Below are 14885 nucleotides of genomic sequence, written 5' to 3' on the forward strand. Positions count from 1 at the left end.
TCCTCCTGGTCACCACAACACAAGAGTAACCCAGCTTACTGGAGATGTGGTCCCCTAAATTCCTTCTAAGAAGAGAGCTTGCACCATGTGTGCCAAATGACCCAGGGCTGTGAAACCACCCGAGTGCCACCACGTTGTTTCACAGCCTGCATACACGCGGTGGCGTGTCTCAGGCAATCACTGAGAAAAGATGGCACAGAAGAGTGCTGCTGGCTGAATGCCACAAAACTCAAAATCCATAAGCCAACACATTTCCACGGTTCCCAAAAAAAGATAAGAGTTACTTACAGTGCAAGTACTACAGTGACCTACATAAACACAGTTCTTTTGTAAACAGGAGTCACGGATGACAGGAACAAGCAGCTAACAAGGAAACGGTGGCAGATTTTAATCATCGCTGGCTTTAAGCAAACTACAACATTCCCACACCTTTGCCCCCATCCCCAACTCTATCCTACCTGCACAGATCCACAATTGTACCGCAAGAAAAGTCTCCTCTGCAAAACTTGTGTTGTACTACCACAGTCCATTTGCCCTCAGCATTCAAACAGAGCAGCAGGGTTTTCCGAACAAGAAAGCCTCAGTTTCTCAGGAGGCTCAGAAATCCACACAGTGTCTTTTTAAAGAGTCAGGTCACTCCTAATAAATAAGAAACAACCTCATCCCTGGGATTAAATGTGGCCCAAACTGGAATGAGTTACCAAAAGGGGGAAAACCAAATGTCCTTTTAGTAAATCAGGAAGCAGGGGATGCCACAGCACACGCCTCCACTTAGCATCTGTTTGGAGGTACATTTTATGATGTTACAGGAGACAGGGGACCCCAGGAGAGCAGGACCAACCTCTCAGAGCTACCCAAGGCAAGCACAGCACCCGGGGAGTTCTGAAAATGCTGGGACATCTCAGCTCCCAGTCTCACACCCCAGCTCCAAGGCTGATGCCAGGAGGAGTCAAGACCCTCCTGCTCTGACCAACCTGAAAAGAGGCAAAGCCCTTAGCTGAAGCCCAGGCCACGCAACCACCAGTTTCAAATGCTACCAAAAGTTTTTAAAATTACCAGAGACTGGGGGTGGGTGGGTGATGGGGGGAAGGAGAGAGGAGCATTTGGGGTGTGTTGGTTTCAGCATGCAGAGCTCATGGTACACAACGGAGCCCTCCATGGCAGTGAGCTAGGGGAACGTCAGAAAGCTACTCACAGCTGTTGAGAGCTTTCCTTCATTCTTCTGCACGTAGACGATCGCATCCTGCACCAAGGAGAACAGGTTCAGGAGGACATGCTCCATGTCATAGATGCCGTGCATGCCTTTGGTCAGCCCCTCCAGAGACCCGATGTACTCTTGCCAGTGGTTATGGATCTCTGCGACGCCCGCCAAGCATCCTTGCATCACCACCCCGCAGTAGGTGGCACAGGGCTTGGCCAGGAGGAGCCCCTGGCAGTGCGAGCAGTACCACATCTTCAGCAGCGCTCGCCCACAGTCCTTGCTGAATTTTAGGTGGTCAGTAGTGTTTATCACCTCGATCCCCAGGTTGAGCGCCTGCAGAAAGACTCGCGTAGCCTGCAGTGACTTGGACACCTGCGTCATCATCATCTTCGGGTAGTTCCCAAAGACTTTGAGGTCTCTCCTGGCTGCCCGCAGGCATTCAGTCACCTCCACGGAGGGATCGGGGAAGCCGGGATTAATCAAGTGAGAGTAAACCAAAGGGAATAAACTGTCAAAAAACTCGTTTATCATGTCATTAACACTGATGTCAGAGCCTAATATGTACAGCGAGACGTCAGTAAAGAGTTCTCCAACAAACGTAAGAGCTCTGGGCCCCATGCTCTGGTAGTGGGTCCTAAACATGCTGTTGGTGAAGTTTCTCGCATGCCGTACTACAATTTCAAAGGCTTCTGCAAAACAGAAGGGAAAAAAAAAAGTTATTAAGAGACAATGAGCTCAGAAACAGGGATGTTATAGCACATTACTGCTGCAAAGGCTGGTCCCATCCTGCACGCTTTGGGTCAAACACCCGCTGGCAGCCGCGCCTGGTGCAAAAACTTACCAGCGTCAGCAATTTCCAGGGGAAATGCATACATACTTTAAAACACAAGCTACATTTCAAAATGGCAAAAAACTATGATCTAGTTAACATTTCAGCTTCTAAAGAAAATATTGATTCAAGAAAAGGGCCAGACCGCAATTTCTTTCTCTCCCCCTTTCATATTGATTTGAAATTAACAGGAATTCTTTCTCGAGACTTAATTTAAGACAGAGATAAATGTTTGACAAACTGTACAGTGTTTAAAATCAGGAAACAGTAAATGCTGACATTCCATTGTGAAAAGGAAAATATTTATAGGGGCTTAATCACAGGATATTTGGACTTGACCCCCAGCACCTGCCCTGCACTAAGTGTCCTCAAAGCCATTTGAAAAGCCCCTGCAGTGCTGTAAGCTTCCCCAAAGGCACCAGGCTCACTTCAGCTGCAGACCCAGCATTTCAGCTGCCCTGGACGTGAGCTGCTCCATGGTCCAAAGCGATGCCAAGAGCCAGCGATGCAGTGTCCACCTGTGGATGCCCAGCCAGGACCACTCCCACACACATCAGGCTGTGCCAAACTGCCCCGTGAAGCTCCAGTTTTACACAGAGACTATTAATTTGCTAGGAAAAACCAGGGTGCACTTTCTCCTCTCCACCTTCGAAGACCTGAGCACCTTCTGCCCACACCGCCTCCATGCAGCAAGCAGGAAAGCCTCCAGCAGCACAGTCACCGCGCAGTTATTCCCTTAATTACAGCCCTCCTCAGCGGGAGGCTTCCAAAATACTCATACCCAGGTACATAAAGACAACATACATACACACACCCTGGCTTGCAAGTTAAAGCATGGGTAAGGGGAGGCCACTAGTGCAAACTAAAGTCTTTTCCTTTCTCCAGCTTCCTCTACCAGCCTGTGTTCCACCCTCCGGGGTACTGTTCATAAAATGCTAAAAATAATGAGCAGCCTGTCAGTTCACAGGTCACTGACACCCCGCGATGTAACTGCTCGCAACTGTGTCACTCCAGAAACACACATCCAGGCTCAATTTGCATGAAAATTGTTCATGTTCAATAATTAAAGGGAATGTTTAATTTTTAAACCCGTAAGTGTTATTTTTCCCATTTGTTAAAGCTGGGATGCAGCTGAGTGTGGCCTGACGAATCTCCATGGGGGTTCGGTATCAACACTATCACAAGCAATGTCAGGCCTCGCTGCTCACCCTGCATAACCTCTGGCATTACTCAAGAGCTTCTGAGACCATCACATCTCCAGAACTTCCAAATCTTTCTTCCCAGGTGCGCCCTATGCAGGTACACCCAGCTGGACAGGGACACAGTGCTGTTTGCTGCCTCCCACGCCAGCATGCAGAAAGCTACGGCGTAAGCAGCAACCCAAGTAGAAATTACCAATATACTTTTGCAAACAGTGTCTCCATCCCATCTGGTGCCTGCACACCTCCCAGGCGTGCCACTGAAGCATTTTGTCCATAGCTCCCGACACCCACACCAGTACTGCCCCAGCAAGCCAAGAGCAACCATCTGCGCTCCCAGACAACAGCAATCCTTCCCAACACCACAGACCGAGGGATGCAGCAGCGCAAGGACACCGAGCCCCTCTCTCCATGCCTCCCTCACCGTGACAGCAGGCGTCTCGCCCCTCACCCATACAGAGTGCCGCACGGCTCTCCAGGCACAACAGCACACCTGGCACAGAGCAGGGGAAACACGCAGGCAGAGCAAACTCTGGTTGCACCGTCATTAAAAGTTTTAAAACAAAAGAAGTCTCTTTAAATAGGGCACACGCATTATGAAACTTTTTTCCTTCTTTATCCTCAAGAGCACCAGAATAGCTTTTGCCTCAAAGAGCACAAAGAACTTTTTGGACCGCTGCTTTTTTGACAGCACTGCAGACGATGCCAGGATTTTCATGCTGTGCCTCACCATTTGCCTTTAACCTCTCCTCTGTTAGTTCCCTTAGAAAAAGTCATCCCTCTTCCCTTTCCTCGCTCCTCTGTGCTTTGCAAGTTATAATCAGAGCCAAGAGACTCTTCGCTGATTAGAAAAATATTCCAAGCTCCTATGCAAACCTCCTACAGTGAGAAATGCTTCAGAAAGGAATCGAGAACAGTGGACTATCAGAAGTGCATGCACACACAGTCCCACTGCTTTAAAGGTCATGACATGCACATAATTTTTATCATAATAACTGGCTAAGAGTATCTATTTTATGCGCCTTGGAGCTTTTGCATATATCCATTAGAGCACGCAACAGGGACTATAAAAGCATATGGAGCTTCCTGCTGCCCTATTAATAGATGCAAGAAATAATAAAACTTTGCAAAGAAAAAAAAGAAGCCTTACACATCCAAAATCTCTCACACCCAACTCCCCTAGTAGTTGCTTATTCTGAAATACTCCTCACAAAGGCCTGGCTGCAAGAATATTCAAGCCCCAGCTGTCGGCAGCAGAAGTGACCCACGGCCAGACTCTGAGCACTTCAAAGAGGAGGAAACTTTGTGGGTCAGGCCCCTGTGCTCCCACGAGCGAGCACCATGGGGAAACGGTGGGGATGCCACATTACAGAAGCGGCACAGGCTTCTGATCCCCTTAAAATCCCACAGCCTGGATTTGCTGCTGGTAAATGTGCCCTGCTCGTAACACGGCATTATTGAAACTCTTATCGCTGGAGGACAACTGAATCTTCTCTTTCTTCTATTCTTATTATTTCAAGGATCTTTTCAAAAGCTGCAATTTAAGGCAGACGGTTTGCAGGTCTAGCTGAAGCAGAGTAAATACCTTAACAACACAGATAGAGCCGAGCATCAAACTTGCACCCAGCTTCCAGCAGGCAAAGGTATCGCACGGCAGAGCAGAGCTCATGTTTTACAATCTCCATCACTATATATATATATATGTGTATAGATATATATTTATATATATATATGTGTATAGATATATATTTATATATATATATATAAAAGCCATCACTATAGCTATGCACACACAGCAGAACCTGACCACGCCACATGGTTTTTTATGGTTTAAAAATATTTTCTTATGTGAATAGTAGGAAAAACCCCAAACTAAAACCAAAAAAACCACACCACAAACCAAAAAAGCAACACACCTTTGCGTGCACTAAAGTTTAAAGAGCCCTGACCCATAAGTCTGGCTCAGGGAGAGGACAGCCCGAGCTGCTGCAGGCCACCACGCCAGAAAGTCAGTCCTGCCTGGGCAGCTCTTAAGCACATTTCATCCACAGGTGGTACCTAAAGTTGCTGAACACATACACAAATTGCACTCCAAAGTCATTTCAGTCACCACAGGGACAAACTTGGGAGCAATTTAACACCCCAGGACAGATGGGAAGAACCATGCCATGCCCAGGTGAGACAGAGGGACCACATGTAGGATGAGAGCCAGAGCACCACCACCAGCAAAGCGTCATACCTGGTGCACTGGTATTACACATCTGTTGATGACCTCTGTCAAGGGCAGTTTATCAGGGCTCCCAAAGGATGCATGAAACAGCTGAATCTCTACTCTAGACCACAGTTACCAGGCACCAGCTGAAAAGCATGGGGTATTACTTATTTTTCAGGCAGGACTCTTACTGAAGCACCTGGCAAGGAATTGCCACCTGGTTCCAGCAGCCAGGAGGGAAGGACTAAGCTGCTTTCCAAGTGCAAAAGCTCCCTAAAAAGCAGCCCAGGGAGCGCTGCACGGCCACTGCAAACTGGTAATTAGAGAAAAGAAAATAAATTGTAAAATAGCATAACAGTGCCCTGAGTAGGGATTACTGGCAGAAGGAAATCACTGCATTCTTGGCTCAGATAATTAGAGTCTGCTGCTTAGTAAAAATGCCAGCTTTCCTGAGAAGGCGCGTCCACCCCTGAGCTGCGGCTGCTTCAAAGGGGCTGATGCCACGGACGGAGGAACTCTCCGGATTAACCTGCTGGCTCCCCCGGGCTGCAGGAGGCTCCAGCCCAGTCTGGGACCCAAAGGGTTTATTTAATAATTATGTGATACAGTCACCTGAACTGCAAGGAGCCAGCGCAAGTGACCCCAACGAGCCATCCCTTGCAAGAGCCACAGTCTGATGGCAGTTGCAGAGCCAGGGCAGCTACAGAGACAGCATCCAGCCTGGTCCACCACCCTCAGGTCTGAGCTCAGTGAATGCAGCCTGACCAGCAACTGAAGGTGTCTGGAAAGGTGCAGCTGCCAGGAACAGGGAGGTCTGCCCCCAGCACCAGCTCCCCCAAAGCCAGCACCCCAGCAGACATCGCTGCAGCGGCGCAGAGCCACCTTGCTGCACCACCGCAGCCATGGGAAGGTGGTGTGAGCTGGTGGTACACAGCAGGGCAGAGGGGACACAGGGCCCACCACGTCAGTCAGACACCATGACATGCCATGGGCTTTGTGCTTGCCCCTCCGTTACTGTGCCACTCTTGTTCTCCTGCAAACACAAGCTTCCCACATCGGCAACTGCCCTTCTCTGTGCACCACTGCGCACCACACAAGTCCTCTTTGGCAAAGGCACACCAAAGATGAGGGAGCTGCACAGCAAAACTTGCTGCATCAGCTGCCCCTCTTCCATAGAGCCACTTAGGTTGGAGACAACCTTTAAGATCATGGTGCACCTTGTAAGGGAACAAAGTGGGGTAGAGGTGCAAGATTGTGACATCCACGCATCCCTCAGCACATGGGGTTAAAAACTGCACCTACAACCTTGGTGTTACTGTTTCTTGACATCCAGACACACAAACCATGCACCCATGAGCAGGGAAGCTCCCACCATGGCTGCTCCCACTGCCCATCAGGAGCTGAGCTCCCAGCTCCTATTTGCACCTTTGCAAAATATTGCAAAGTATTTTCTTAAACACCAGGCAATTGTCTTCCCGCATTTAAAGCCTTACCTTAACCACACAAAGATATGCCTTCACAGTGGAAGGACTACAACATGTTTGTTATTCCACTACCAAGAGCTACTAAAGACAAGGCTCAGTTTTATTTTTTGGGAGAAAGCCAGGCAAAGTAATCCTAGACAAGGTCACAGTGTCACCATCATGTTTCTAGCTCCTCATAAAAGCTTCAGGGCCATCTCCTCCAGGACTTTGTGGCTGAGTGGCTAATCCTCACAAACTATCCCAACCTGTAAAACAAACAAGAAACTGATTTCCATGCAGCAAAAACCTCCCTTGAAGTCAACACGGATCACTGGCACCCAGCTGAATTTCCCTCTCTGCAGATAATGATGCAGTTTATGACTCACTGCACCTTTCCTGGGATGCTGCTGCTTGGCAAGAGCCCCGGGCTGCTGCCCACAGTGCTGCACACAGCGCTTCCCTGTCTTGCGTGTGGGACCATTTTCAAATCTCACCAGCTCTAGATACCAAAATGCACTTTTAACGCCTTTTAGGTGTGAATGCACCCCTTCTTCCCCAATAAACCTCATCTACAGATGCAACTGCTCCAGGGTAGCAAGCGAACCTGCAAACCCACTGAGCTTCAGGAGCTGAAGTCCCTCTTGCAGGCTCCAATGGCTCTCCTCGTGTCCCTGGGTTTGCTCCCCAGACCCCGGAGGGTCTCTACTCACAGGACCTGGCACCAAACTCTGTGCAAGGCACAGCAATAACAGCGGGAGCCTGAGAGCCCCCAGCCCAGCCAAACTTCACCCAGTGAGCTGCCCTGGTGCTCTGGCACTTCCCTGCTGATGGTAAAACCTCATTTTTACTGCCTGTGAAATGACCCATTGATTTAATCCTCCTTTCCTTCACTCCTCAGGACACAAATCACGTCAGGAGAGAATCAGGCACTAGAATTCCTCAATGCTATGGGAATCATTTCCATCCTGAGACAAAAACGCGGCTCTCCAGGCAGGGTGGTGGAAAAATCATCAGTTAATCTGGTCCTAATGCAATCACTGCATCCTCTTCAGGCCCAGGGCTTCCAAACCTTTCAGAATCCCATACACCTAAAACCCAAAAATGCTCCGCCTCTCAAAAAAACCCCACTGGTATTCACAGATGGGAATGTAAATGTTCCTCAAGGAAAAACTAAAAGTTTTGGGTTTTGTAAGCTCACCAAAATATTTTCTGACACAGCAATTGCCACAGCACTGCTGGGAAGCAGCAAAAGGAGCCATAGGCATCCACATGTGAGTGAGCTCTAAAGAAGGAAATACTTCTTTAATATCTCCGATGCATCAGACAACTCCAGACTCATTACAACAGCCTGTGTTCCTGAAAGACACACAAAAGAGCTCAACAAGAGAGAAACAACTGTTTGCAATAACGTCCTGGCTGCCACAGGCACTACTGGCGAGATGAACCACAAGTCATTTTTCAAACAGCAGGTAATATTTATTTACAAACTTGGAAAAGGTTTGCAATATATTGAGCAGAAAGGAAACAAAATCCAAGAGATGTTCCCCTAGCAGCAGTAAGAGCAGACTCCAGATTTGTTCCCTTATGATTTATGCTACACTGCAAGTTTTTAACAACGTTATATGGAGACAAAAGCTCTTCTAAGCAGCGTAATTACTTTTGTCTGTGGCATTACAAAACCCATCAGATGGTGCCACTGCTGCTCTTACAGGGTTTGTTTGTCTGAGCACATTTGGGCTTAAAGCTTAGGAAATGCTTTTTTTTTTTTTTTTTTTTTTTTTTTTCAACTGCGACACAGCCTTTTGGATTACATCTACAATATTGTCACCATAAAAATTATGGACTCAAGCTCCCAAGCTTATGAGATTAGCTTCAAAGCATTAGTAATAAAAATCAGAAAATTCAGTTACTCTGTCTTCTAAATTTTTAGCCACCGAGGTCTGCACTTTCTAGTTTTGCTCCATCACCACCAGACCAAGAGAGAAAAGGTCTCGGTCAAATCTTTAAATAAAACGGACTCCTTCCAGCCCCGTGCCCACCACCCTTGCTCCCACAGGAGCAGTTAAGAGTTCCCAAAGCCAGTGCTGCTCACCGGCCAAAGCCAAATCATTATGGTCTTGTCAGAGAAGCGTCTTCTCCTAATTATCTGTGCCTATCAACACACCAAGCTCCAAAGCCATTTATTTTTAATTGTTCAGCTTATCTATCGCCCTGGCATTTTGAAATACACTTCCTGACGTTTCTAATAAAAATACTGTATGCTAGCATCTCATTATAGCCACTCAAAACGCCCTGAAAATGCACTCCTATTATATTCTACGTAACAGTCCAACTGTTAGGCAATTAGTCACGCTGTGGCTCACCCATTTATTATTTATATCCCACGCACAGTAACTTTGTTAATGCAGACAGCAGAGCCCACCAATGCAAGCTGCTACAAGCCCAGAAGCAAGAAGACAAGTAATGCTGGTGCCCACAGCTCCCCACCTCCAACCAGCCCCTCGCCTGGACCGGACCCTGCCGGGAAGGAGTTCGGGGCAGTGCTCCATACCCTGTGCAGGCATCCCATCTCACCACAACAAACGTTAGGGTTAGGGATGCTGAAGGGGACCACAGGAAAGCAGATTTTCTTTTGAGGGGCACCAGGATATCTTGAAAGCTCTCTGGAGACCCTCAGGAGTACCCAGTTCAATGTAGGAAAACCTACACTCTAAGCAAAATGAAAAGAAAAAAAGTCACACCAAAAAAACATCTCACAGCAAACACCTCTCAAGAACGACGCTGCAGTAAAATCTTTCCTGTGGCTTCATGCTTGAACATGCGGTTGTGGCACTTTTGATTAAATACAGGTTGCACATCTATCGCATAATTTGTTTTCCTGAGCATCAAGAAAGATTCTGCTTTGTGCCATGACAGACGTGTGAATGCTTAAGAGATTCCTGAAAATTTAATAAAGACAAAGTTAAAAATGCAAACAGTCAGGGTGGGCACAAGTGGTGGATGAACACGATTCTTTATCAAAACCAAGGAGAATGGGAGGAGTAAGGGCCTGGAGAAGAAGGCTCAAAGAGAGCCCTGGGAGCACAAGTAGGAAAAGCAGAGCCAGAGGGATGTAAGAGGTTTCTGCAGCAAAAGCAGCAGCTCTGTTGTGCTGGTAACCTGTCAGACCAAAGAAAGAGAAACCTCTCCCCATGCCCCCATAAGGGTTGGAGTTCAAGTCCAGGCTCCTCTCCATCACTGGACACCAGTTCAGGGATGCACCGTGCTGCAGGAACACTGGGAAGAGGCATGGCAGAACCTGGATGCAAGAGTGCTTGAGGACGGAGGGAAGCCTTTGCCTTGGAGAGCGTCAGACTCCACAGCCACCACTTGCACGGGTGAACACTGCTGCTGCACAAGTGATTTACTGCAAAGGAAACGGTGTTTTGATCCTCGGCCAGTGCTCTCTGAGGCAGCAGGGAGTTTGCAATAGAGCGAGCAGGAAAGAAACTGGTGCTCCACAGGGCAGAGCCTGCCAGGGTCAGAGCAGTCTCACCCACCCCAGCCTCGTGGGAAGCACCGGGAGTGCTGAGCTGGCACAGCTCGGGGTCAGCCAGCCAGAGCTTCGCTTTCAGCCACATGCAGAAAGACGTACACTCCAAATATTTCGTATTTTTTCTTTCCCTCTAAAGGGGAAAAGTTAATTAAACCAAACCCACAGAATGGAAAATAAATCACTGAAAACAGCACAACCAGGCTTTTGTTCTGTTATATCAATAACATGCTCAGAACTAATGTCACATCACTGGGGAACTTTCACCTTCACCTTTTTAATCCCAAATATTTACACTCTTTGCTTCTAGTCTCTCTTACCTCTCCCATTTGACAGTCTGCATCTACAACTCGTATTCAGGGCCAGCTGCTCAGCCAGGGAGCGCAGCCCTGTGCAGCAGGAATAGGGAATTGCTCCAAACACCCCAGGAAAGGGGCATCCCTGCCCTGGGTGACTGACAGCGACACCCAGACATCTGACCACCACAAAGCCACATGTGGGGTTGTTTTGTTTTTAAACACAACGTACATCAGCAAAAAAAGAGGAGACAAGGAAACCAGCACTTGGTCCCCACCCCCATATTTTACTAATAGAAGCCTCCAACATCTACCGCATGGGGTTATAAAGATATTGAAAAAGCAGCATGTCTCTTAAATCGTGAATGATGAGCCACATTTCAAGCAGAGGGCAAGTGATTCCATAACACTCCCTCCCAAATTTACAAGCCAAGCATTTCTAAAGACCAGGACACCAGTTTGTAAAGTTCCTCTATTTATTTTAAACCAAAAGTTATAAGCAATTTCTGAAAAAACCCCACATGCCTAGCAAATCCCTTTATTCATCAGAATAAATGAAGATGAAGCAAGCCACTTAGGTCAAGCTGAGCTTGTGTTCAAAAATTTGAAAAAAAGTCTTTGGAAGTGCATTGGTCTCAGTAACTTTAGAGCAAGGCAGATCTGAGACAGGTATTCCAGGCTCCCTTTCATTCCAGCAGGCTTTTATCTGCCTGTTAAGTCTCCCAACAATGGGGAGCAGACTATTTATTTAAGAAGCAAATTCCTCCCTTTACAATCTCCCCTGGCCAAATTCTCTTCAGAGTTATCTCAACTGTCTGATGAAAAGCAAATGGCAGAAGATCAGTTCTTGATACCTACAGTAACACAAAGGACTTGCACTTATTTAAGGGCACCTGTAGACCATTTATAAAGACACTCCAGCCCCTTTATTTCCTTTTGGCTTCCTACCTGTGCTGGCAGAACTTCGGAAAGGCATTTGCTCATGAGCATAGAGCAACCAACACTGGCGTGACTCTCTTCCCCTAAGGAGCAGCTGTTTCTAAGACACGGAACAGCGCCCAAGTTCTCAAACGCCATTTAGTGATTTTTAAGCTGATTTTGTCTCAAGACACCTCAGAGAAGGACAGGGGGTTCCAACGTGGAAAATAAGACCGTGGATCATCTCAGTAGCACAAGTGCAGCCAGCCCCTCCGATGCTCCCTGGCAGCACCCGACCTGCTGAGCGCACACAGGATCCTTTAGCAGCACCTTGCTCGGCGCAGAGCTGGGTACCCAACCACCCACCGTCAGAGGCACCACAGGGACACACAGGGCACCATCCCCACACCAGCACCACTACAGCGGGGCTCAGGACATCACAGGCATGCAAACCCCAGGCACAGTTTCCACCTGTAAGGAAAGGAGGACCTACCCATGGCCCAGATTCCAAACTTAGCACTTTCCAAAAACTGGACTCACCTCTTCCCTTCCTTCCTTGATGTTTTTGCTCACCATGGGATGGGTATTGTTTTGCTTGTTTGTTTGTCTGTGGGGGTGGGTGGTCTGACAGGGGCTTTTGGTTGGGATTTTTTTTTGTGGGTTTTTTTTCTTTGGGGGAGGGAGTTGTTGGGGTTTTTTGAGGTTTGCTGGGGGTTTTGGTTGGTTGAGGTTTTTTGTGTGGTTGTTGGAGGGGGTTTTTTTGTGGGTTTTCTTTCATTGGTTTTGAAGCTGATGCGTGGGCAGGTCCCTGCCCAGGGAAGAAGCAGAAGGTGGGACATCACATCCCGGTGGCACCAGCTGAGCTGTACCCAGCAGCATTCCATGTGGTTCCTGCATCCCGCTGCCCTGGCTCAAAGCCCCATTTTGATTAACAATAGTTTTAAAAGGAAGATGTTTTATCACCTTATCATCTCCTTACTCCCCCCTGTAAGAGCAAGGCAGCTGTTGTAATGGGAGTGCAAGATGGCAATTTGGCTTTCAAGAGCAAGACTCACAACCACGGCTGCCAGAAATCGATCCGAGGCTCCACCGCCTGCTCCGAACGGGCTTTCCTTCAAGAACATGAATAATCCTTTGCAAAGTAACAGCACTATTCATCTCTCAAAAGTTCCTCACAGGCTTAAATCCCTCGCTGAACAGGGGGACCCACGTGTTCAGCCGCTTTCCCAGTAAATTAAAATTCAGCTTGTTCTTTTTCTAAAGAGAAACACGGAGAGTATCGATCGATAAATTTACCAAAAGTTTTATGGCAGCTGGTTTTCTCAGTAATAGAGCAACCACTGCACAGACATGGTTTAACACATAATCTCCAGATCAATATAACCTCTGATTTATAAATAATTATAACAAAAGAAGCAAGGACAAACAGGCTTGGGAAAAAATAAACACCTTCTCCAATGGATACTTTCGGTGTAATCCTCTCCAAATAAAGGCTGAGTATTTCAAAAGCTGCCTGTGGAAACAACAAAATACTAACTAATGGAGTTGAAGATTGATCTTCATCATTACAAAGTTCCAACTCATCTAGTCTAGCCTGCAACTCCCAACACATAAGTATGTGACCCTCTCGGTGGCATTTGCTAGGTATTAGCTTCTCCCAACTCCGGAATCCTTTGTTCCAAAAAAAATGTACCACCTAGAGACACCTCCTGTCTGAACACGTGCACACAAGGTATTTCCTTACCGCAAATGTTATGTTTATTATGCAGCCTTTCCTAGGCGTGAAAAACACAGGTCTGACAGGATTATAAATCCTATCACCTGACGGTTTTTTCAATTACTGTGCATGTTAAAATGATGCTAGCACAAATAGGTTGCAAGAGATATGCTGGAAAATCTATTAACGTACTGTAAATCTATTTAAGTTGGGAATTCGTGTCTTGCAGAATTTAACCATTAGTCCTGAGAATGAGTTTATTGCTGAACAGGGAGGGCAGAGCCCATGAGGGTCATTTCAAAGACTTACTGCACCATGGCCTATCTAAAAAGACCCTGATCCAGGTATTTAATGTGTTAGTGAGTCTTTGAGTAAGTGCTTGCACACTTCCCTCTACAGAGATACTCTGCCGAGTAAGAAAAGGCATCACCCTTTTTCTAAACCTTCACGTTGCTTCTCCTCCCTTCCACAGCCTCCTATTGCAGTGTTTGAGAGGTTACAACAACTTGTACAATTACTCGGTTGTTTTGGGAATAACCTGATTTTTTTACATCCATAGAGAAAAATCAGAGGTGAAAGAGCTCAGGTTCAAATACAGAGATTCCTGGTCCAAAGGCAATCGCTGTGCCTACCCCAAGCCCACCACTGTTCCTGCCAGGAAAAATATTTTCCCTTGAAAAGCTACTCTTTGTGAACTTCTCGTCAAGAATCAAAAAATTCATTTCCTGTGAGATCTGCACTTAACTGACTCGCTCAGGCACATCAGAGATGTATCCTTCTTGGAAACAGAGTAATGGGAGTTTTTACAGCCTCTAGAGACAGAAAGAAGAGCCAGCCCATTTTCCACTATCGGAATTGATCATTTGCTCTGAAATTGATCATTGTCCTCTGAAAGCACTGGCGAAGGAGAGCTCACAGGCTGTCAGCATCCACCACGGCTCAGCCCCTGCACAGCCTCCCACACAAGCAACATGAAAGGGATGGAGGGGAAAATTAAACAAATTCAACACTGGCAACCCAGAGTTATGCCCATATCCCCGCTGTCTCTGGAAGCCCACACAACCTTGCTATTTCGATCTAGCCTACAGCGTAGTAGAAAGCTCAGATCTGTGTTCAGACCTCCCTTGCCCGAGTTGCAGCTGAGCACAAGCAGCATGCGGCGCCATGGCATGGAGAAGAGCCTTGGAAAGAGAAGGGCAGACCTATATGCCTGTGTCCGGCACTAGGAAAAAACGTAGCTCTCAACACGGACAAGGAGGGGTGACACCTTCTTTGCAGACAGTACCCCATTTTTATATCAAAATACATTTTCCTGTTCGAAGTAATTAGTGTTCTTCTATACATGGGCTCGCTCTTCTTCGAAGTTTACAGCTTTTCATACAAGATCCAAAGACCTTGGAAGGTCCTTTTTCCCAAGGACCTTCCTGAAGGTCCCCCAAAGCAGCCTCATCCTGAGCCAGGACAAAAAGGGCAAAGCACCAGGGCAGTTTTGCCCCGATGGGCTGGCAGTCCACACCC

The 14885-nt window shown here is 47.3% G+C and overlaps 1 protein-coding gene across 1 annotated transcript in view; it reads right to left on the minus strand.

The window, feature by feature from the left end:
* GPC3 (glypican 3) overlaps positions 1 to 14885 on the minus strand; it is a 154970-nt gene that overhangs the window by 82187 nt on the left and 57898 nt on the right. The window contains exon 3 of the mRNA XM_037408503.1: positions 1196 to 1890. Within this exon, the coding sequence (XP_037264400.1) occupies positions 1196 to 1890 (695 nt within the window). The remainder of the gene's footprint in view (positions 1 to 1195; positions 1891 to 14885) is intronic.

Source organism: Falco rusticolus, chromosome 14, assembly GCF_015220075.1.
Source record: "Falco rusticolus isolate bFalRus1 chromosome 14, bFalRus1.pri, whole genome shotgun sequence".
In the NCBI taxonomy this organism is placed as follows: Eukaryota; Metazoa; Chordata; class Aves; order Falconiformes; family Falconidae; genus Falco; species Falco rusticolus.